At 35.8% G+C, this 24,428-nt stretch overlaps 1 protein-coding gene across 2 annotated transcripts in view; it reads left to right on the forward strand.

Annotated features, from left to right (window-relative positions):
• The window catches only part of PLXNC1 (plexin C1), a 221,191-nt gene that overhangs the window by 85,391 nt on the left and 111,372 nt on the right, over nucleotides 1-24,428 (forward strand). For both annotated transcript variants that reach the window (XM_074271219.1, XM_074271218.1), the window contains 3 exons: nucleotides 3,823-3,925; nucleotides 4,866-4,955; nucleotides 22,445-22,584. In XM_074271219.1, the coding sequence (XP_074127320.1) occupies nucleotides 3,823-3,925; nucleotides 4,866-4,955; nucleotides 22,445-22,584 (333 nt within the window). The remainder of the gene's footprint in view (nucleotides 1-3,822; nucleotides 3,926-4,865; nucleotides 4,956-22,444; nucleotides 22,585-24,428) is intronic.

Genomic DNA, 24,428 nt, shown 5'->3' on the forward strand with positions numbered 1-24,428 from the left:
TGCCTGCAAAGAGCTTATATTCTATTGTGTTCTTCCTCTTGTCACTACTACTGTGAAGGAAAGAGAAGTAGACCATTTCTCTTGAGGGAAAGGCAAGAAGAGGAACTTCACATGGGGAGAAGAATGGGGAATCCTATGGCTTCACTAAAGTGGGGCCAAAGGCACTTTTCTTAGCTATAGAAGCAATAGTAAGGGGGATGAGCAGGGAAAAATAAATCTTTGCTAAGGTTGAGGATGGCACTTGTCATTTGGATACGTGTCCTAGCTTCCTAATTTTCCAGCTGGAACTCAGGATTCATTTTCCCTTTCAAACAGCAGAACACGATAGTGCTCTCAGCTCCATAGACCATTTGCTTTATGGGCTAAATGGTCTTCTGTGGCCTGGCCCAAGAATTTTACTAGTGGTTTCTAGGGACAAAGGCCTTCCAAATTGGGGATGGAAGGAACTGTATTAGGGTAAGGTCAGTGTCAACACTCTGTAGAAAAGACAAATAATAAAAATGATGTCATAATTTATTATAATGATAAATATATGATAAATAATATCTCACTAATAATAAAAGCACTAGATTAAAGTTGGTTATTATGAGGTGAATAAACCTCGTGGGAAACATTTAGAAAACTAAATTTACCAGTACTTTAGTCAAGTACTTCAAAAATACTAAAAAATAGATGGAGATTTTAAAAACACCATTTGTTTAAACATGTAGGAAGCTATTGGGAATGCTGAGGAATAGCTGAATAGAATATTAGAGCTGGAAGAATCATGGCTGTAGAACTGGAAAAAACCTCAAAGGCTACTGAGTCCTAGCCTCTTAATTTACATTGTTGGTAACTAAGGACCCCAGAGGTGAAATGAGGTCATATGCTCATATATCTAGAGTTTGAAAGACGCCAACTTACTCATTGAAAAATGAGCAAATTGTGGCCCAAAGAAGTTAAATGATTTTTTTTACAGGTAGAAACTATTAGAATTTGAACCTACATCTGATTCCTGAGCCAATACTGAACTATAGATTTACTATAAAGTTCTGCATTATCTAGTCCTGCCAATCCCTTAGAGCAGGAATTCTATATTAGTATAATTTTACATTTATTATTTGATTTTTCCCCAGTTACACACAAAATAATTTTTAACATTTATTTTTAAAACTCTGAGTTCCAGATTCTTTTCTTTCTTCATTCCCTGCCTCTTTGCATTGAGAAGATATATATGAAGTTAAGCAAAACATTTCCATAAAAATCATGTTGATTCCCAGCTGATCACCCCACAACATTGATTTTAGTTTGTACACAGTCCTATTACTTTGCACCAGCTCATGGAAATCTTTCCAGGTTTTTCTGAGATCATGCTATAGAATAGGAATACTTGATCAATTTTATATTTTGATAGTCTGGTGAAGCTCTTGGACTTCTCAGAATAATGGGGTTTTTTTTTATTGTTGTTGTTTGCTTTTAGTGGTATTTAATTTTTCCAAATACATGCAAAGATAGTTTTCAACATTCATCTTTGCAAAACCTTATGTTCCAAATTTTTCTGTCCCTCCTTCTCCTTTCCCTGCTCCCCAAGACAGCAAGAAATCTGATACAGGTTAAACATGTACAATTCTTTTAAACACATTTTTATGTTTGTCATGGCAAAAAAAAAAAAAAGAGAGAGAGAGAGAGAGAGAAAATCAAGCCAAAAAAAAAAAATAACAAAAAGATGTAAGTACTATGTTTTTAAATATTCAAAATAAAAAAGTAAGATTACAAAGGAAAACAATTATATTGAAATTCAGTTACCCAAATTTTTTTTTAGTTAATGGACCAATAGTTAAGTATTTTACAATTGTCTTTGTGTTGTTCAGCTGTCAATAATTAAGACATACTCAAGATCATGTAACTAGTTATTGCCAGAACCAAGACTGATTTCGTTCTCTTGACTTCCCTTTTAGTCTTCTTTACATTATACTGATCTAACTCCTTTTGAGAAATACTCAAAATAGGAATCAAATTCCTCTTTCACCCAGAAACTTGGAAAAGATGGCAAAAATAAATGAAAACATTCAATATTAGAGGGATTATGGGAGGACAGACATACTGATACATTGTTGGTGGAGCTGCAAATTCACCCAAACACTCTTGAAAGACTATTCAGAATGATGGTAGAAAAGTATCAAATTATCTCTCATCAGAGCCATTCAAGTAGAAATTGGATGACCACTTGGGCTTGTTGGAGTGGTAATCTTTTTTCAGATATGAGTTAGCTTTTCAGTGAGATCCCTTTTTGGTGTTTGCTAGATTTGGTGTCAGAAAGCCAGAAATCCCCTCCAGTCCTTTCTCTGATGCTAACCAACTATATAACCATGATTCTCTGAGTCTCAGTTTCCCCATATGTAAATTAAAGCTGATAATAATGCTTGCAGTATCTTTCTCAATGAATTCTAAAGACCAAGTGTGATCGTGTTTGTAAAGTGTTTAACAAATTTTAAAGTCTATATACATCTCAAGGTTTTTGTTATTATTTATTATTATTATTAAGCAGATGATTCCCTAATATACTTTTTAATTTCTTTACCAAAACCTATGCGTGTTAAAGTATTGTTAATTAATTAATTAATTAGTGCTTCCTTATTATTATTATGCATGCTTAGTCTTTCTAACCATCTTCCTCATTCCCCTACTATCACAAGAAAGCAAAATTTTACACCGTAGTTCCTGTGTTGTTATCAATTAGGTAACAACATACCTCTAGCAAGTTCTGTTTTGTGTTGAGAACCTGGGAACACAGAGAGGAAGCTGAAAGGGGAAGGAGCTCCCTGGGATCATGAAATCATAGCTTCAGAACAAAAAAAGAACATCACAGGTCAAGTCCAATGCTCTTACTTTGGTTCAAATGGACTATTTGTGCCTGACCTGTGTGGAGCATTCTGATTAGCCATAGTCAGACACTATATATATATATATATATATATTTTTTAATTATAGCTTTTTATTGACAAAACCTATGTGTGGGTAATTTTTCAGTGTTGACCCTTGCAAAAACTTCTGTTCCAACTTTTCCTCTCTTTCCCTCCACTCCCTCCCCTAGATGGCAGGTAATCCCATATGTTAAAGTATATGTTAAATACAATATATGTATACATATTTATACAGTTGTCTTGCTACACAAGAACAATCGGATTTAGGAAGAAGGTAAAAATAACCTGGGAAGAAAAACAAAAATGCAAGCAAACAATAACAGAGAGACACTATAATTTGATTCTAATCTCGTAATGCATTTTGGTCCTCTTCAAGGATAAAGGACAAAAACCACCTAACTCATTTTAGAATTGAGTGCTGGTGACTTGCTCACACTCACATGGGTAACAAGGGACAGATTGGAGATTTGAATCTAGGTCCTCTGACTCCAGATCAAGAGCTATTTGAATATACAAATGCCTTCCGTAAGCCCTGGCCAAATCACCATTTTCTTCTTCATTGGAGTATAGATAGATCCATATATATGGTAAGATATATATATGAGAGAGATGTTTATATATGAAAAAGCCTCAGAAGCCCTCCAATCCATCTTTTTAGAAAGTATCCAAAGTGGGATTTGAATTCAGATCTCATTCCACAGTGCTACTGTATCACTTTGGGAATGTTGTGGAAAAGAGGCTTGTCACATAAAACAGTCTTGAACTTAATATTCTACTCCTGTCATCAAAGTTTTTTCTCCCCTAATATTCATTAAAGTCCTAAAAGAACCTTTTTCTTTCAGGGTTCATGTTATATATCCCAGAGAAACAAAACTCTGTCATGAAATTTAGCCATTAATCCCCTTCTCCATGTTGCCAGATGCCCAGTCTGTGTTGCGGCGACCTGTGCTTGGTGTGAAAATGAGAAAAAATGCATCCATCCTTTCACAGCCTGTGACCCTTTGGATTACAAGAAAAACCAGGTATCTTGTTTGTTGTAATTGTTAGAGAGGCAAGGTTTCTTTAGAAAACAAGTAAACTGAAAGATGACCCAGAAACCAGAACACAAAATTGGAGAAAGGGTGAGAAGATGTATCTCCCTCCCATCTTTGCAGAGTTGGGAGAGCATGGGTATGGAATACTTCATGGAAGATCAGTTTGTGAGTTGGGTTTTTTCTGTTTCTTTTTTTGATTTTTGTTACAATTGAGAGTTTGCTGGGTAAGGAGGAAAAAGAAATGTATTCAGAAATGAAGGTGATATAAAAATAAAAAGTATCAATGAAAACAATGAAATTTTAATCATGTATATGTACATACCCCTGTACATACACATATATACTTATTTTTCATAAGTATAGAACATGAGAATATTCATAGATATATGTATAATATTGTACATATGGATATATGCACACATATATGCGCACATGTACATGAGAACATAGAGAGCCAGTCTCTGAAACAAAGCTCAAAGTAGAAAGCTTTAAAAGTACCTCAAAAATGGTGCAAATTCCAGGTACTGCTTAAAAATAGCCTCATAAATCTTTAATTAAGAGATACCTTCATTTTACAGATAAAGTAACTGAGGCTCAGGATGAGAGAATAAGAAAATGTTACATAACTTCTCTATAGGCTCTATGTAAATCTCTAAGTTGTAGAGAAAATGCTAAACTGTATTAGTAGAGAGGGGTTCCCATACCAGTGAAATTATAGATCCAGACTCTATTCTAATTATATGTGCATATGTTTACATAAATGAATTCACACACATCAGTCAGTCAGCAGACATTTAATAAACACTTAGTGTGAGCTAGACTCATAGGTGTTTGTGATCACTGCAGCCCTATCCTATCTTACTTATCACAGGCCTAATCAGTTATTAGTCTTTCTTGACATTTAAAGAATGCTTTGAATTTTTTTCAGAATGTCTGTCAAGCATCCAGAAAATCACCTCTTTCACGAGCAGGAGGATATCGGACCAAGAAGAATGTGAAAATAAACCAGAACTCACAGGTAAGAGCATATTGGCTAATGCCAAACATGTAGAAGATGATATGGGCAAATGTTTTTTTTAATTTTTAAATTTTAATAGAATTTTATTTTTTCAAATATATGTAAAAATGTTTTTAATATTCATTTTTGTAAGACTTTGTGTTCCAGATTTTCCTTGTTCCCTCCCTTCTTTCCCCCCTCCCCAAGACAGCAAGTAGTGTGATATAGGTTAAATAAATAGGTTAAATGTGTTCTTTTAAACATTTCCATATTTCTCATGTTGTGCAAGAAGAATCAGACCAAAAGAAAAAAACACAAAACCAACCAAACAAACAAACAAAAAAGGTGAAATACTCTGCTTCAATCCACATTCATTCTCCATAGTTCTCTCTCTGGATGCAAATAGCATTTTCCATCCCAAATCTATTGGAATTGCCTTGGATCACCTCATTGTTGAAAAGAGCCAAGTCCATCATAATTGATCATCACATAATCTTGTTTCTGTGTACAATGTTCTCTTGGCTCTACTCACACTTAGCATCAGTTTGTGTAAGTCTTTCCATGCTTTTCTAAAATCAACCTCTCATCATAATAACAATATGCCATAATTTATTCAGCCACTCTCCAACTGATAGACATTCACTCAGTTTCCAGTTCCTGATGGGTAAATTAAAAACAAAACAAAACAAAAAACACTAGAAGCTAAAATCATTGGAGTTATTCCAAGTTTCCCATCCTACCAGAATTTTTTTTTGTCATTTATAGGTTTTAAACTAGTTTAAAAAAAATTAATTGGCTCAATATATCAAAGGCTCCAAACTCCGTGAAAGAAATTAGAACTCCTTAATTGTGAAAAATGGTAGTGTTCCTTTGGTAGTCAGTTTTGAAAAGGTGACCTTGTGGTCGACTTTGGGAGTACTTCCATAGGGTAATATAATAAGTTTTGGATGGTTGGGTCAACCACAGGTGGCAAATAACTACATTTTTGAAAGTTTCATTTTGCCCTCTATGGATCGGTGAGAATGATGCACCTAAAATGAGATGTTCACTCAGCTTTGCTGACCTTTTTTCTTTATTTAAATAAAGTCAATGAAATCAATACTAGAGATCCTAGCAATTAGAAATATGCCATTAAATGTCTCTTTTCATCCCTTTTTTTCTTCCCTTCCTTCTGATTTCTTTTTCTGTCTCCTTCTCTCCCTCCCTCCCTCCCCTTCTCTTTCTCTCTCTCTTTGTGTCTCTCTCTCTCTCTCTCTCTCTCTCTCTCTCTCTCTCTCTCTCTCTCTCTCTCTCTCTCTCTCTCTCTCTCTCTCTCTCTCTCTCTCTCTCTCTCTCCCTCCCTCCCTCTCCCTCCCCGTTTCCCTCTTCTCTTTCCTCCTCCCTAGAAAGCTGTTAGAATTTTCAAGACCTTGAAATTCCTTGACTTCCTTTGTTCTTTGTAATGTTTCAGAAGGCCTTAGCCCAGAGAAATATCACTACACCCTTTTATTTAAGAAGGCCAGCTCTTCGCCAAGCACACTGAATTCCTGAGAAACTCTCATCAATGTCAGTAACATAATCAGGGAGCTAGCTTGCCGAGAACTTTTTCCTACTTTTGAATTTTTTGACCTTATCAGAAGTGGGGAGGACATGTGACCCTGGTTAGCTCATCTGTAGCTATTTAAAGGTGGATTACAAATTAATAAAATGTACATTCCTGGTTATTTGAAGAAGGAGGAGGAGAAAGGAGGAGGTGGAGGAGGATTTGGATACAGTTGAAAACACAGGGACTCTAGAGTCTGAGGATCTGGTTTCAAATCCTGTCTGTTATTGGCTGTGATCTTGGGATAATTACTTCACTTTCAGCCCCTATGTCCTAGTCTGTAAAAGGAAGGAATTGGACTAGATAGCTTCTGAGATCTTTTTCCCCCTGAAATCTAAATCTATTAGCCAATCAGGTTTGTACTTCAAGGTCCCAAGGAAACTCCTGAAGCCTATAAATTATTTATAACATCCATCTGCCTTGGCAGGGGTCTTCCTGATCTAATGTGGCCACAGATTTGGACCCAAAAATGTCAAACCAAAACAAAAGTAGTTGAATCATGTGAACTAAATGATTAAAGATTTTAGAACCAGCACTATTTCTATTTTCCAAACTTTTAAGGTTTATCTCTCTCTCTCTCCCTTTCTCCCTCTCTCCTCCCTTTTCTTTCTCTGTCTCTCTGTCTCTCCTTCCCTCTGGCTTTCTATTTCTGTCTGTCTATGTATCTATATCTCTTTCTCTGGCTCTGTGTGCATGTATATATACACACACATGTACAAATACATTACATATATACACATTTGCATATGTTCACATGCATACATACACATATATACAGAGACAGAGAGAGGTTTAGTCCTGGAAGGGCCCTCAGCCACCAACTGATTCAAATCCTTCTTTTTATTGATGAGGAAATTTAGATTGAAAGAGGTGAATTAATCTGCCCAAGGTCACAAAAATAGTAAGTAGGAGAGTGCAGGATTCGAACATAGGTCTTCTGACTACATATCTCTATCTCTTCCCTCCTCTACACCATTCTGCCTGTCTTGGGGAAACAGGGCGCACAAGGTATCATGCTTTCTCCTCAGTGGCTTTGTATTTGTCGACCCTCTAGTTCTTCCCTGTTCCCCTCCTCTTTTCTAATTTTTTTCCCCCTATTTCTGATGCTAAGCTAAGCTCTCAAAAACATTGCTTTGAAGAAGTAGCTTTTCTTCCTCTTGTCAATAAATGGATGGGCCAGTCTTCCTGCTAATTGCATTACCACTAAGAGGAGCTCCATTTCATCCCTAAGTGCTCCTGAAGATACATCCAGAGCACCTGGGAGAAACCTGATCTACCTAGCTGCCTCCAAAGGCTTTTCTGAGAGGGGGGTGGACCACTTGGGAGGCAGAAGCTTATACACAATAGGGCCTTAGAGGTTTGTCCTTTCTAAACAAAAACAACAACAAATGAGCCCTCTCTACTTTATTGGGTCCCTATAGTTTGGCTTCCTGGCCCACTGCCATCTTTTGTATCATTACTCTACCACAGGTTATGAAATCTTCAAAACCTTCCAAGTCTCCCAAAACAAAAAGTACAAAATAGGGACTGGTTGGAGCTACCTCTTTGGGGATTACCTAGTTTTTTGTGGAAGGCTAAAGAAAAGGCATAGAAGCTTTGGATCTCATCAAAGACCCTCCAAAAATATTAATTTAGATAGCTCAGTGAATGGAGTGCTACACCTGGAGTCAGAAAGACTTGAATTCAAATCTTGATTAACATATTTGATAGGTGCTTGTTCTTGGGCAAACCACTTAACTACTTACTGTTGGCTGGCCTCAGTTCCCTTCTCTATAAAATGTGGATTATAATAACACCTCTCAGGGTCAATTTTGAGAATCAAATGAGATTATATTTGTTTTTGTTTTTTATGAATAATAGATTTTTATTTTCAAAATATATGTAGAGATAGTTTTCAACATTCACTGTTGCAAAACCTTGTGTTCCAAATTTTTTCTTCCTCCCTTCTCACCCCTCCTTTAGATAGGAAGGAATCCAATATATATTAAACATGTTCAGTTTTTCTATACAAATCTCCACAATTATCATGCTGCACAAGAAAAATTAGATCAAAAAGGGGAAAAAATGAAAATAAAAAGCAAGTAAACAACAAAAAAAAAGGTGAAAATACTATGTTGTGATCCACAACATAGTCCCTGTAGTCCTTTCTCTGAATGCACATGGCTCTCTCCATCACAAATTTATTGGAATTGGCCTGAGTCACCTCGTTGTTGAAAAGAGCCAAGTCCATCAGAATTGATCATTGTATAAACTTGCCATTGCTGTGTACAATGATCTCCTGGTTCTGCTCATTTCACTCAGCATCAGTTCATATAAGTCTCTCCAGGCCTTTCTGAAATTATCCTGCTGATCATTTTTTATAGAACAATAATATTCATACACTATAACGTATTCCACCATTCCCCAACTGATGGGCATCCACTCAGTTTCCAGTTCCTTGCCACTATAAAAAGGGCATGAGATCATATTTGTAAAGTGTCTTGTAAACCGTAAAACACTAAATATATATATATATGTTAGCTATTGTTATTATTAATATTATAATTATTCTAACAATTAAAGAGGGCCAACTATGGACAAAAAGCTGCAGGGAATCAGATTGTCTATCAGTGTCATTTCTGACACATTGTTCACTTGTGTCCAGTTCCTTATGACTCTGTGAACCATACTGTCCATAGGTGTTTCTTGGTAAATATCCTGGAGTGTAATATTCTTCTCCAGTGGATAAATGCAAACAGAGATTAAATGACTCACCCATGATCCCACAGTAGTCAGTGTCTGAGACTGGATTTGAATTCAGATTGTCCCACTCCAGGTCCAGTGTACTATCCACTGAGCCACTTAACGACCTCCTTTCTGGCACATAGTAGGTGCTTATTAACTGATTATATACAGTAAAAAGAGTACTGGATTAGTTTCACAGAATTATAGAATTTAAGAATTAGAAGTGATCTCACTGCCCATTTGTCCCAACCTACACATAAAAGGAATTCTCCCCATAATATGTACAACAAATACTTGTCTAGTTCCTGTTTGAAGACCTCTTAGGAAGGTTTCCTTACATCAAGGCAACCCATTTGTCTTTTGGCCAGCTCCCTTACTGAGTTTTTCCTAACATCTGACCTCCGTTGGCATTTAAAGCCCTTCATAAACCATCTCTCTAGTCTTCCTACATGTAACTCTCCTACACATAATTTTCAATCCAGTGATTGCAGCCTCCTGGCTCTTCCATGAACAAGATGCTCCATCTTTCATTCCTGGGCATTTTCTCAGGCTATCTCCCTTTCTGATCCTTTTCTTAGCTTCCTTTAAGTCCCAACTAAAATCCCATCTTTTAGAAGAAAAATTTCCCCATTTCCTCTTAGTTTCAGTGAATTTCCTCTTGCAATTATTTATTTATCTGTACATAGCTTACTTTGAATATATTTGTTTTGTATGTTGTCTCCCTCATTAGATTGTAAGTTCCTTGAGTTTAGAGACTATTACCTCTTTTGGTATCCTCAGCTCTTTAGCACAGTGTGTGGTATACAATAAGTGCTTAATAAATGCTTATTGAATAAATGAATGCCCTATGTGCCTCAAATCACTTAATTTCCCTGGGCCTCAGTTTCCCAATGCCTGGATTGGACCAGAAAGCCTACGAGTTTCCTTCCAGCTCAACAGCTATGAATTCATCTCTAAGTTATCATTCCCCTCCAGGCCTTCCACAGATATTCACTGCTATAAAGGCGTCTGCTTGTCAAGCTGGGAAGCCAAAACTAGGAAATGTAATTCAATCAACAAGCATTTTTCTATTAATTGTTTTCTATGTGACAGGCACTGTGCTAAGCCTCCGAAAATATAAAGACAAAAATGAAATAATTTCTGTCCTCCTGAGGTTATATTCTATTGGATAATGCAAATTAGGATGTAACAAGTACGTTAAGAGATGCAAAATTCTGAGATGGGTTTGTAGGAAGAAGAGATCATTTCAGCGGCGGGCACATGCTGTGGGAAATTGTGGTAGTGAATTGGAAGACATTTGGGAAATCAGAGAAATCTCAGGGAGGACTATGGTACTTGACCCGGCCTTTATAGAATGAAAGTATTTCAGCAGGAGATGGAATCACAAAGGAATGGGAAGTGGAAGGGAAGCATGAAGGGAAGATAGTTTTCCTGGGGCTGTTCAGTTAATCAATTGGTTATTATGAATTTGAGTGACATGGTGAATAGTTAGAGAAAAAGTTGGAATCAGATTCTTTAAGGTCCCCGCAGGCCAACATCAGGATTTCATTCAATAGATCAGTGGTCTTTGGAGGGGGGAGGGAGGAACAGAGATCCAGGCTTGTAATTCCATTGGTATCTCTTAGTGTGAAAATGCCCAAACTCTCACTCATTTCTGAGAATAATCTTAACTATTTTTTAAGTACCACTTTATTCCCCAAGTACATTCTCCCCTTTCCTTCCTCATTCTAGTCTTTGTTCACTGTGCCCCTAGAACATACTTCCCTTATACTTTAAGTGGAAATTTAAGTGGCTTGCTCAAGCTCATGGAGGGAGGAGGTATCTCAGGTAAGAATTCAATTTCTAGTCTGCCAAAAATGGACCTCTATTTTCTTGGGCACGTCATTTTCCTACCAGGCCATGTTACTTCTCAAATCACCTCTCAAATCATTTCCTTTGAGAAGAAACAAATTTGTGACTAGAGAGATTCTCGATGCTACATGAAGCTCATCATGGCTTTAACAGTTCTTTGAATTCCTTTGAAAAGGATTTATTAAGGACCTGCTTAAAATGCCCAGATTTTTGGAATGTTTTTGAACTCGGTTCCTCCTGACTCTAGGGTTGGTGCTCTATCCAGTGCACCATCTAGCTGCCCCCCTGAACTTTTTCTTTTTATAGTTGAGCAAATTGAGACTAAAGGTTTAATGCATTAGTGAAGTAGATAGAGCACTGAACCAGAAGTCAGAAAGATCTAAATTCAAAACCAGTCTCAAATATGTCACTAATTTAATCTCTGCCTCAGTTTCTCCATCTGCAAAATGAGGATAACTTCCCAGAGTTATTATATAAATATATTTATATATACTAAATAACATATATAATATAAATTATATAAAATAAATAAGAATAAAAATATATAAATTATATATTTAAATAACACATATAATAGACATTTAAATTTTATGTAAAAATACATTATAGATGTAAAATAAATTTAAAATATGACATAGTGTATTTCAAATATATATAAAATATGTTTTATATAAAATGTATTTGAAATATACTTTTATACATTTTATAGTATATTTCAGATATATTTTAATATATCTGAAATATACTTATAAATATATTTTATGTGAATATATAATTTATATTATCATTTACATTTACATATATTGTCTATAAATATATTTCTTATGTCTATTTTAAATAATTATTTAATATATTTAAATTGTATGTTGAAAACTATCTTTACATGTATTGGGGAAATCAAATACTATTGAAAAGAAATAAGAAATACAAATTTTCATATATATATAATGTGTTTTTATTTATAAATGTATTTAAAGCATATTTATAAATAATATATCTTACATATAAATGTTTTATAGTATTAATTTAAAATAGATACATACTTATAAACAGATATGCTTTTATATATTTTTATATAAAGTGTGTGTGGGTGTAATGTGCTTTGCAAATCTTAAAGCACTAGTTTGATTCAACTACCTTAAATGTTGTCTGTTGTGGTTGCCCAAGGTCATAACTGATAAAATTATACATTTAGAACTGGAATAGATCTTAGAGGCCATGGGATCCAACTCCTTCACTTTACCAGAGTTTCAAGGCACTTTAAGTGGCTCGCCCAAAGATAGCAAGTATTGTGGAAGGCTGTAGAATTGGGGTTTGATTGTTTTTAGGTGATAAATTAGTTTTTACATTGATATGAAACACAACAGGATACAATGGGTGAACGGAATCCTGCAAAAGACCATGTCCCTGGTGGCCATCCAATATCTAAGTGGGTCCTGGTGAGGAACAAACTGACCCTGTAGAATTGTCTTGCACTTACAGAATTATCTTGTACAAACAGAGCTATTCCATACTGACGCCCACTGTTGCCTTCTGTAATTTGGAGCTATAGATGTCAACTCCAGAGGCTATCTTGTATAAACAGGAAGACCATGACCATCAGTTGATTTACTATGTATATTATCAGCATGGTTAACATATCTTGTTTTGGATCCTTTCCCATAAAAGGGAATTGTTAATTGGGTATTCATTTGGAGTTATGTCCCCTTATCAAACTGTCATAATAAAGTTTTGCTCCCTCCCCTGGAGATGGTTTGATTCTGTGAGTTCATTCCCCAGTTTGTGACTTCTTATACCTAATTGTGACTTCTTTTTGGACCTCATCAGTTACTACAGTTCTGTAGGCTGATTAACTTCACACTGACCATGATCACAGGCTACACCCTCACCTGCTGTGAACCCAGTCCAAAAAACATGAGATCTATCTCTAAGAAGGACAGGATAGCAATGGGTATAGACTAGCCCATCACTGTTCTCGAGAAGGAAAAGCTTCAACATGTGTGACTTCTTGTTGATGAATCAACAGCATTATTTTCACTTGGGGAATAAAACTCATTTTGTTCAGTTGCAGAATTAGTAGGGCTGATAGGACCTATATTTTGTGCATGTGTGTATATATACACATATGTGTATATGTATACAAATGTATATACAAATACGTATATGTATATGTATTGTTATCCTAATGCGTTGTATTTTATATATTTATATTTACACACATACACACAAATAGATATAGATATAGGTATATGTATGTATGTTTTATTTCCTTTGAGAGAATGTAAGCTCCTTGAAGCCAGGGCCTGGTTCCTTTTGGCTTTTTATCCCTGGTGACCTTTGCAGACATGAGCATCGGATAAGTTCTTGCTGATTGCTTACTTATTTCTCTGTGTACGTGTTGTTTTACTTGATAGTCTATAAGCTTCCTGAGGACTTACCTCAGTAATTGATATTAAGAAAAACAAGCAATCTCTGGCTAGTCTGGTGGTGGACTTGGTCATCTTGGTGCTAACCATTATAACTTTTTGTTATTTTTTGATTCCTGTTGTATGATGACTTTATCCTCCCCAAACTGATTGGTGCTTCAATTTCCTGTTCTCACCAGTAAGCTTTAGAAATTTGTGATAAGGCTGTGTGATACTCAGATTCACACTTCTAGTACTTATAAAGTGTCTGTGCTTTATAAAAGTATTCCCTCTTCAAAAAATCCTCAATTTTTAAAAGCTGAATAGCATGTTATTTTTTCAATTACATATAAAGATAGTTTTCAACATTAATATTTGTAATATTTTATGTTCCAAATTTTTCTTCTCCCTTCCCTCTTCTTCCCTCCATCTTATTCCTCCCCAAGATAGTAAGCAATCTGATGTACATGTACAATCATTTTTAACATATTTCCATATTAGTCATGTTGTAAAAGAAAATCATTTTTAAAAGGGGAAAACTTTGAGAAAGAAAAAAAAAAAAATAAAAGTGAAAATAGTATGCTTCAATCTTCATTCACTCTCCGTAGTTCTTTTTCTGGATATGGATGGCATTTTCCATCACTACTATATTGGAATTGCCTTATATCACTGTATTACTAAGAAAAGTTAAGTCTGTCATAGTTGTTGATACATTGTTGTAATTACTGTGTACAATGTTCTCCTGGTTCTGCTCACTTCACTGGGCATCAATTCATATAAGTCTTTCCAGGTTTTTCTAATATCAGCCTTCTCATCATTTCTTAGGGAATGACAGTATTCCATTACATTCATATCCTACAGCTTGTTTAGCCATTCCCACATTGATGGGCATCCCCTTGATCTCCGATTCTTTGCCACCACTAAAAGAGCAAACATTTTTGCACATGTCAACCCTAATCCCAAACTTTTTATTTATATGTTTGTATCACCATTTTCTCCCTCTGGACTGAGCCCTTGAGATAAAGAAAAACAAACAGCAGAAATATCTGATGCAATGATTGAATTTGATAGTGTAGACTGTGTACTCTGTGCTATAAATCCCTACCCCTTTGTGACTGCTAACATTATTTGAAAAATATTTATACTGGATATCTCCATTTCTTCACCATCCATTGTGTCTTTGACCCCTGTAATACAGCTTTGTTATGACTCCTTAGTCACTAAATACCTATTAATTGTAAAATCCAGTGACTCTGTTTCCCCACCAAACCTTCATTCTCTTAGATTCCTCCTATTTTCAACAGACTTTGTCACTTCTGATTCTTTTCCTTTGACTTCAGAAGGACCATATTGAATTCCTCCTCGCCTCTTCTTTACCTCTTAATGTGGGTGATGCTCTAAGGTCTTCCTTTGGTCTTCTCTTCCATCTACGCTCTTTTCCCATAAAATACTTTTTATGGAGAACATGTATAACTGTTCCAGTTCACTTCCAGATTCACATCCGAAGCCATCTTTATGTCCTCTTGACATTTTCAAATCCACAAAACTACAGCCAAGCTCAATTATGGCACGATGGATTGGAAGCATGAAAACCAGGATTCATATTCCATCTCTGACAATAGTGTGTGTTCCCACCTTGGGCCTCAGTTTCCTTATTTGTAAAATGAGAGGGTTGAGCTAGATGGTCTCATTCTACATGTGTGATTTTATGACCATTTCCCTACTTTTGACTTTTGTACTTCTGTCGGTGTGATATCTCCAACAACTCTTTTTTTCTTTCACTTTGCTCATCTCACCTTTCCTGAAGGTTCCTATTTCTATAGCATCTTTTAATGAGCCCATGGAAGGTGAGCTTAAGCCTGACATTTTTATTCAACTACAAAAAGTCATTATTTTACCTACTTTGCTATAGTCCTTAGAACATTAAATATAAATGATTAATTTATGATAAACTAGACAACAGCTTGATTCAAGACTATTTTTATTTGATGGTAGCTAGGTGGTTCAATAGATAGAGTGCCAGTCCTGGAAACAGAAAAACTCATCTTCCTAAATTCAAATCTGGCTTTAGACACTAAATAAGCTGTGTGATCCTTGTCAAGTCATTTAACCCTGTTTGCCTCAGTTTCCTTGTCTGTAAAGGAAAAGGAAATATTAAATTACTTCAGTATCTTTGTCAAGAAAATCCCAAATGGGGGTCATAAAAAGGTAGATATAACTGAAATGACTGAATAGGAACATTGCAAATCTGAATTCTAAAAAAAAAAGTGATACAAATAATGATAGCTCACATTTACATTCTGCTTTAAGGCAGATAAGCAAGATGAAATGTGGGCTAGTTGGTCTAGAGCAGACTTGTTTATATAGTGCTTTGAGGTCTTCACACATTCATTTAATTTTCTCACCAACCTTGTGTTAACTGTGTGACTCTGGTAAATCACTTAACCTCTGTGCCTCAGTTTCCTCTTCTGTAAAATGAGGGGATTGGATCCCCTAATGATTTCTAAGGACTCTTCTAGCTCTAAATCTACAGTCTTATGATAATTTCTAATTTGGTCACTAATTGTCCATTTTTATCATTTGACCATTCCTAATTTTACAATATCCCACCTTTGAATTGATTTTGTGCCATCTTTTCCTCAGGCATAATGATTTTTTGCTACTTAATTATCTTATTACATTTTCTTTCAAAACCTGTTTTTACCATTGATCTACCATTTCCATTGACCATTGCCACATACCCTGTGTTTCCTGATTATTAGTGAAGATGTTAAATAATTCTAAAACCTCCTGCTAACCCCTCAGGTCCCCTCAGGCTACCTCCCTTTAATTAGTTTAGGCACCTTTAATCTTCATAATGTCCTCTGGATTGAGGTTTCCAGCTGGTTTGAAATTCATGTGACTTTTTATCTAGCCCAGTTTGAACTAATTTCACAAGTTACAATCTGTGAGACTTTCTATTAAATGTTGACTGATGTCCAAGCTTTCAAAGTGATTTTTTTTTTAAGTTCAGATTTATTTTTCTCCTAAATCAGATTAACTTGGTCCAATTTGGTTCTTAACAAACCAGAGCTGCTGATTGCTCACAGTCTCATTGTTCTATGAGATGTTAGCAACAAGTTCCTTTAGTAATGTTATTGTTTTGCATTGTATTAATGTCAGATTTCACAAAGGGTGCTGTTCTTGCTAGAAATAGACTCAGTTTAAAAATGTTATTTGTTGGTGTTGTTGCTATTTTCTTGTACTTTTGTTTCAGTTTCTCAAAGGGAAAAAAACCAGCTCATTTATTTGTGATTCAATAAGTCATCTAATTAACCCACTTTTTAAAGGTACCTTCTTATTTAAGTTGTATTAACTGTGTGGCTTAAAAGTTCTGCAGAGAGCCATAGTACACTGTGGCTTTGCAAAACACACTTTCCGTTGCACTACCATTTAAAAATAATTTTCTCGCACCATTAAAATAAAATTGCCAAGGAAACGGTCGACTTTATGGTTAGCTTCTGGCTAGTGAGTAGCTGTAACTGTCACACAAAGGAGCATTTTGATATATGGAAATTCCTCAGCAACAAGATGAGGGAAAACCTCCCTGACACATTGCAAGCGAGGTTCTCTCTGTTGCTAGCATGATCACTTTTCTTCAATTCTGTTAAATCTCTTTTACATGTGAGGCTTTTATCCCTCACTGCATTTCCTCCAGTTGGATTGTGAATTTTGAGGACATAACAAAAAAAAAAAAAAACTGTCTTTTAGAACTGGGCTGTTGGGTGTCAGGATTCTTTGTAAAAGAAAAAAAAATCGGTTTGTCTGGTTTCTTCGACTTCCTGTTTGTGGAGAGGTTTTCTTCATGATTTTTTTTTTTCCTTCTGCTGCTAAAGTGTAAGCTGGTCATGCTTCTAACAATTGTTAGAAATTAGATCCGACCTATCTTGGTTTTTTCCCTATTTCTTGTGTTTTTTCGATGTTTGGTAGCTCTTTAACACAGTTATTATGATTAGAAAAGGTCTTAAGAGCAAACCAGAAGGAAGCTAATCTAAGACCTTTTCAAGAGATAGGGAGGCAAACCATCTGCTTGTATGAGATAGGTAGGCCTGGATTTACTTGCTTCCCTAAAAGGCTCAGGAAAATTCTAAACAATAAGATTCTTTTGAAAAAAAAAATAGCCTTCTGAAGCAACTAGGCAACCTTTTCTCAGGAAACATAATAGCTGAGAAGGCAGGCATAGTAGGTGCTCTAAAGTGTTTTCACAAGTACTTGTTGCTGAAATAACTCATCTTTAAGGGATTATGCATTGAAGCTGAATATTGCAAGGGAGGACAAGCTATGTCTTTACTTAGGCTTTACCTAAGGTCAAAATCAGTAATACAAATAAATATGGAGTGGGAAAGGACTGGCTAAGACCAAAAGACTAAGACTTGGGGATGATAATATTGCCTAACCTAAGAGATAATGCGATACTGAGTTTTTGTTTCCCAAAGAAAATGGTGCAACTGGGAAACCAATGGATTTTGAGTCAGAAGATGTAGGTTCAAATTACATACTACTTTTGTGGCTTGAGGCAAGTCATTTTAGCTCTCATGACTCAGTTTCCTCATCTGCAAAATTGAGAATGTTGGACTGGATAAGTTCTGGATCCATTTTAACTCCAAATCTATGACCCTATGAAGCCTGGAAGGCAATGGTGATTTCTAAAGAAATAGAATGAATATTTTTGTTGACTTGAATTTAGCATACAGAAGATCAAAAAATAAGCCTTCTGCTATATTCAGCATTAGTAAGATCTTTATTAGAGTATTGTATCCAGTTAGTGTATATACACATATATGTATGTATGTGTGTGTAAAAAGTATGAAGAAACTAAAAAGGGTCTAGTAGGGTGTAGGGGAAATTAAATTTGAAGTTGGAAGATGGCCAGATATTTGGGCAAAAACAGCTAGGTGGAGCAATCAGTAGAGTACCAGGTTTGGAATCAGGAAGACTCATTTTTCCTGCATTCAAATCTTGCTAACAGGGTCACAAAAAGTATGATATGACTGAACAACAAGACCTTCGGCAAGTTAGGAGATCTCTGGACCTCAGTTTCCCCATCTGTAAAGATGATGTCTATGGTTTTAATCTTAGGATCTGAAAAACAATGAAAGTATTAGAGGGCTGGGAGAAAAGCTTTACTATGGAGAAAGGTTAAGGGATTTATTGATAATCTAAAGAAGAAAAGGTTGAAGGATTATGTGATTATTTTCTTCAGGTAGACAAAGGACCTTTTGCCAGGAGTGGGAAGAATGCTGATTAGTTATTATCTGTGTACTCAGCCTGAGAATTTGAGCTTGAATGGAACTCATAAAAACTCATAAAAATCTCAAGAGTTGGAAAGAATCTTAGAAGTCATCAGGCATAATCAATACTGGGGGGGGGGGGGCAAGTTATATGATAACCTGTGATTGAAAGACAACCCACCACCTGATTGAGGCATTTGTAAAAGTTTTTAGCATCAGTGGACTGAAACTCAATTTTTGATTTCGCTATTTTTTCTAAGTATTATGATTGTTCTGTTGTTTTCAGTCATGTTCTGGAAACAACTTGGGGTTTTCTTGGCAAAAATACTGGAGTTATTTGTCATTGTCTTGTCCAACTCATTTTACAGATGAGGAAACTGAGGCAAAAAGAGAGAAGTGACTTGTCTAGAGTCACACAGTGACCTAGTGTCTGAGGTCAAATTCGAAACCAGTTCTTGAGTTAATAATGATAGGGCAGTTAGGTGGTGCTATGGATAGAATACTAGGCATGGAGTCATAAAGAGCTGAGTTTAAATCCAATCTCGGAAACTATGTCCTTACTTAGACTTTATCTAGGATCAAAATCAGTAATATAAATAAATACAGGATGGGAAAGGACTGGCTAGGACCAAGAGACCAAGACTTAGGGATCATAGTAGATCCTAACCTAATCTTGAGTCAACAAATACAGTACTGCATTAGAAGAAATCAGTATGATACTGTGTGTTTTGTGACCCTAGGCAGATCACTTATTCCTGTTTGCCTCAGTTTCCTCATCTGTAAAATGAGCTATAGAAGGAAATGGTAAATCCCTCTAGTATCTAGCTGTATGACTCTGTGCAAGTCACTTTACCCTATTTGCCTCAGTTTCCTGATCTGTAAAATGAGCTATAGAAGAAAATGGCAAATCGCTTAGTATCTAGCTGTGTGACCCTAGTCACTTTACCCTATTTGCCTCAGTTTCCTTATCTGTAAAATGAGCTATAGAAGAAAATGTCAAATCCCTTAGTATCTAGCTGTGTGACCCTAGTCTCTTTACCCTATTTGCCTCAGTTTCCTGATCTGTAAAATGAGTTGTAGAAGGAAATAGCAAATCCCTCTAGTATCTAGCTGTGTGACCCTAGTCACTTTACCCTGTTTGCCTCAGTTTCCTGATCTGTAAAATGAGCTATAGAAGAAAATGGCAAATCCCTTAGTATCTAGCTGTGTGACCCTAGTCACTTTACCCTATTTGCCTCAGTTTCCTGATCTGTAAAATGAGTTGTAGAAGGAAATAGCAAATCCCTCTAGTATCTAGCTATGTGACCCTTTGCAAATCACTTTACCCTGTTTGCCTCAGTTTCCTCATCTTTAAAATGAGATGTAGAAGGAAATGGCAAATCCCTTAGTATCTAGCTGTGTGACCCTAGTCACTTTACCCTATTTGCCTCAGTTTCCTGATCTGTAAAATGAGTTGTAGAAGGAAATAGCAAATCCCTCTAGTATCTAGCTATGTGACCCTTTGCAAATCACTTTACCCTGTTTGCCTCAGTTTCCTCATCTTTAAAATGAGATGTAGAAGGAAATGGCAAATCCCTCTAGTATCTAGCTGTGTGACCCTAGTCACTTTACCCTATTTACCTCAGTTTCCTGATCTGTAAAATGAGCTGTAGAAGGAAATGGCAAATCCCTTAGTATCTAGCTGTGTGACCCTAGTCACTTTACCCTGTTTGCCTCAGTTTCCTCATCTGTAAAATGAGCTGTAGAAGGAAATGGCAGATCTCTCTAGTGTCTTTGCCAAGAAAACCCTAATTGGGGTTACAAAAAGTCAGACGTGACTGAAATGACTGAACAACAGCTTCCTGATTCCAGGTCTGGCACTCCATCCATTGCACCACCCAGCCTCCCCATTATTTCAGAAGAAGCCCAAGGTCACTGACCACATCCCAGACCAAAGTCAGTCTTCTTGCCCATTGTCTTGCCATTGAAATTTGCTGACTCTAGAGGAAAGAGTGAGACTGATGACTTTGCTCAGTTCTGCCTTGCTATGTATCTATTTCACAAGCAAATCAAGACCTCATCCTTGTTAAGTCATTGTTCCTTTTTGAAAACAAAGGATGCATAATAACAACAGAGCAAATCATTTCACCTCTGAGTAAACTGAGGAGGGGGGAGAGACTAGATAACCTGTAATGAGTCTTCTCATTACAAATGCTAGCTGGGCATTGATACCAAATGAGACATTCCTTGAAGTCTCAGTGAAAATCCCACTTTTTGTAAGAAGACTTTTTCCATTCCCCTTAATTCTAATGCTTTCCCTTTTGAGACTCCCTTCAGTTAATCCTGTCTATATCTTATTGGTACATAAATACAAAAGTTTATATAGCATAAGAAAGAAAACAGTCATCTATTCTGGTTTGCTATTCATCTGCTTGATATTAGGTGGTTAGTCCCTGACTTAGATTCTTCCATTATCTGATTCTATGATTTACTGCTACTCTTTCTTTAAAGGCATTGTTCTTTGAAGAATTAATTTTTTTTGATAATTTTCTTTTTAAATTTAGAGGCACTGGTAGAACCAGTAATCTAGCTGTCTAAAGAACTAAGCTTAAGTCCCAGTTCCACCATTTACTAACCTTGGGTTGAATCAAATCGGAAGGACCTTAGAAGTTATTTAGTCTAAAACTTCTTAAACTGTGAGTTGTGGTCCCTTATAGGGTCATGTAACTGAATGTGGGGATCATGAAGTTATGATTTGTTATCAGTAAATGTTTGCTTTGTATACTTGTTTTATGTATCCATATACCTGGGATTGCATAAAAATTTCTTGGGCAAAAAGGGGTTCATGAACGGAAAAAGTTTAAGTCCTGATCCAATCTAATCACTTCATGTTAGAGGTGAGCAAACTGAGACCCAGGAGCCTCCATTTTGATGAAGGACCCCTAACCAGCCATCCCTCATTCTCTAGACTTAGCCATTCTCTCCTTCAGAGTACCTCATTGCTCCCCTTTTCAGTTCTCCTTTTATATTTTCCTCTTCCCCCATTAGAATGTAAGTTCCTTAAAGTTATAGACTATTTTAGTTTGTACTTGTATTTGTAAACCTAGCATTTAACACAGTACCTGATACAAGTGAGTGCTTCATACATGCTTGTTGAATGAGGGACTGACCAATTTGCCCAAGGTTTTACACGTTGGAAGTATCTGAGGTCCCACTGGAAACCAAGTCTCTTTGAATGAAAAGCTCTTTTCCCATCACATTGAGCTGGCATATGTACAAGGGTGTTGGAAACTCTCCAGTGCTCTGCAAGCATAAGGCATGATCATTTAGAATTATGATAATTATGTATGTTGTGAAGCCTATGGCAGCTGGCTTCCTTTGGCTTCCATCCGTTGCCGTGTTTATTTTGTGAATCTCCAAAGGCATTGAGGTAGAAAGCGTTTTTGAGATTATTGTAACGTCAAAGTCTTCAACTCTGTTTTGTCTCTTTTGAGACATAAACTAATTGGTCTGACCTAATGCTTTTGTGAGTTGAGAGACAGATGAATCTTAAGCCCCATTCCTATTGAATTCACTGAATTTGTTGAGGCCTCTACGTTTATTGGCTAAATATGGCAGTGTCCTGATGATTTCTTCAAAGGACAGTTATGTTATTTTCTATTATTAATCTTGCAATTGTTGGTCTTGGATTTCCTTCAGGTCTTCTCCATCCAGTCCATAATGCCGCAGAAAGTATCAACCCTGGGGAAAAGTGATTTGATTGTCATTGGAACCAACTTTACGCAAGCATCGAACATCTCCATGATACTAAAGGGAACTAGCACTTGTGACCAAGATGTGTGAGTCAATTGTTGTTTAATTGTGTCCAACTCTCTGTGACCTCATCGGGATTTTCTTGGCAAAGATACCCAGAGTGGTTTGCTATTTCTTTCTCCAATTAGAGTAAAATTTAAAAATCTCCATAGAATCAAGAGATTTCTAAGCCTGATTTCTTATCTTACTATTAGTGGGAAAATAAATATTCAATATAATAAAATCCCAGTGCCATGAAATAATTCTACTGTTGTAATTCATTGCAAGAGGATGTGAGCTGTGAAGCCAAAAGAAAAGCTCCCAAAGATTGTATATAAAGCAAATATATATACATAAATATATTCATATACTTATTATTATATTATATATCATACACACATATGTATAAAGCAAAAAAAAAAAAAAGAACAATTCATACTCTCAAGGAACTTGAAGTCTTCAAGAGGGAAACAACATGTTTATGTACCTATAAAATATAGACAGGATTAACTGAAGGGGATTCTCAGAAGTGAAGGTACTAGAATTAAGAGGAATGGAAAAAGTCTTATTGTAGAAAATAGGATTTTCACTGAGACTTCAAGGAAGCCAGAGAAGTTGGGAGACAGTGATGAGAAGCGGTACAATTGCAGGCATAGAGACAAGCTGTGTTGGTAGAGGGCTAGGATCGGGTAAATCACAGAGTGAGTGGAGGGCAGTAGGGTGGGAGCAGACTGTAGAAGTGGGAAGGGTTCAGGTCATGAAGGGCTTTAGAAGCCAAACAGAATATATACATACATATATATATGCTTATTATATATTATATATACATACATATATATATATGCTTATTATATATTATATATACATATATATATGCTTATTATATATTATATATACATACATATATATGCTTATTATATATTTTATATACATATATATATGCTTATTATATATTATATATACATATATATATGCTTATTATATATTATATATACATACATATATATGCTTATTATATATTTTATATACATATATATATGCTTATTATATATTATATATACATACATATATATGCTTATTATATATTTTATATACATATATATATGCTTATTATATATTATATATACATATATATATGCTTATTATATATTATATATACATACATATATATGCTTATTATATATTTTATATACATATATATGCTTATTATATATTATATATACATACATATATATGCTTATTATATATTTTATATATATATATATGCTTATTATATATTATATATATCTCACCTAGAGGTGATTGGGAGTTACTGGAGTTTATTGGAGAGGGGGTTGGGTGACCTGGTCAGAGCTGTGCTTGAGGAAGATCAATTTGGCAGCTGATTGGGGGAGACTTAGAAGGACCCTCCAGGAATTGAGTGCGGGAATCTAGGTATGAGACATCACAGCCTACTTAAAGCATCATTTTAGATCTGGAGGGATCTCAGAAGCCATCTGGTCCACCCCCCTCCTTTTATAGCTGAAGCTCAGGGAGTTAAGAAGCCTGTTTAAGTTCATACAAGTAGAATGTGGCAGAGAAAGGATTTGAATCCAGATCCTCAAACTCTATACCCATTAACCTTTCCACTGCTTCACTTGGCCTTTGAAACCAGCTCTTTATCCATTTTGCTTCATACAAAAATATATATCAATATAAAGATACACATTTTCTCTTTCTGTTCTGTCTTCCCTCCCTCCCCCACTTCTGTCTCTCTTCCCATCCCTCCTTTTTTCCCCCTCTTCCCTTTTTACCTTCTCTCTTTCTCTATTCACCCCTTATATCTCTCTCCCTCCTTCCTGCTGTCTCCTCTCCTTTTCCTTACCTCCCTCTACCCTTTTCTCCTCTTCAC

This window comes from Sminthopsis crassicaudata, chromosome 5 (genome assembly GCF_048593235.1).
Source record: "Sminthopsis crassicaudata isolate SCR6 chromosome 5, ASM4859323v1, whole genome shotgun sequence".
Lineage (NCBI taxonomy): Eukaryota > Metazoa > Chordata > Mammalia > Dasyuromorphia > Dasyuridae > Sminthopsis > Sminthopsis crassicaudata.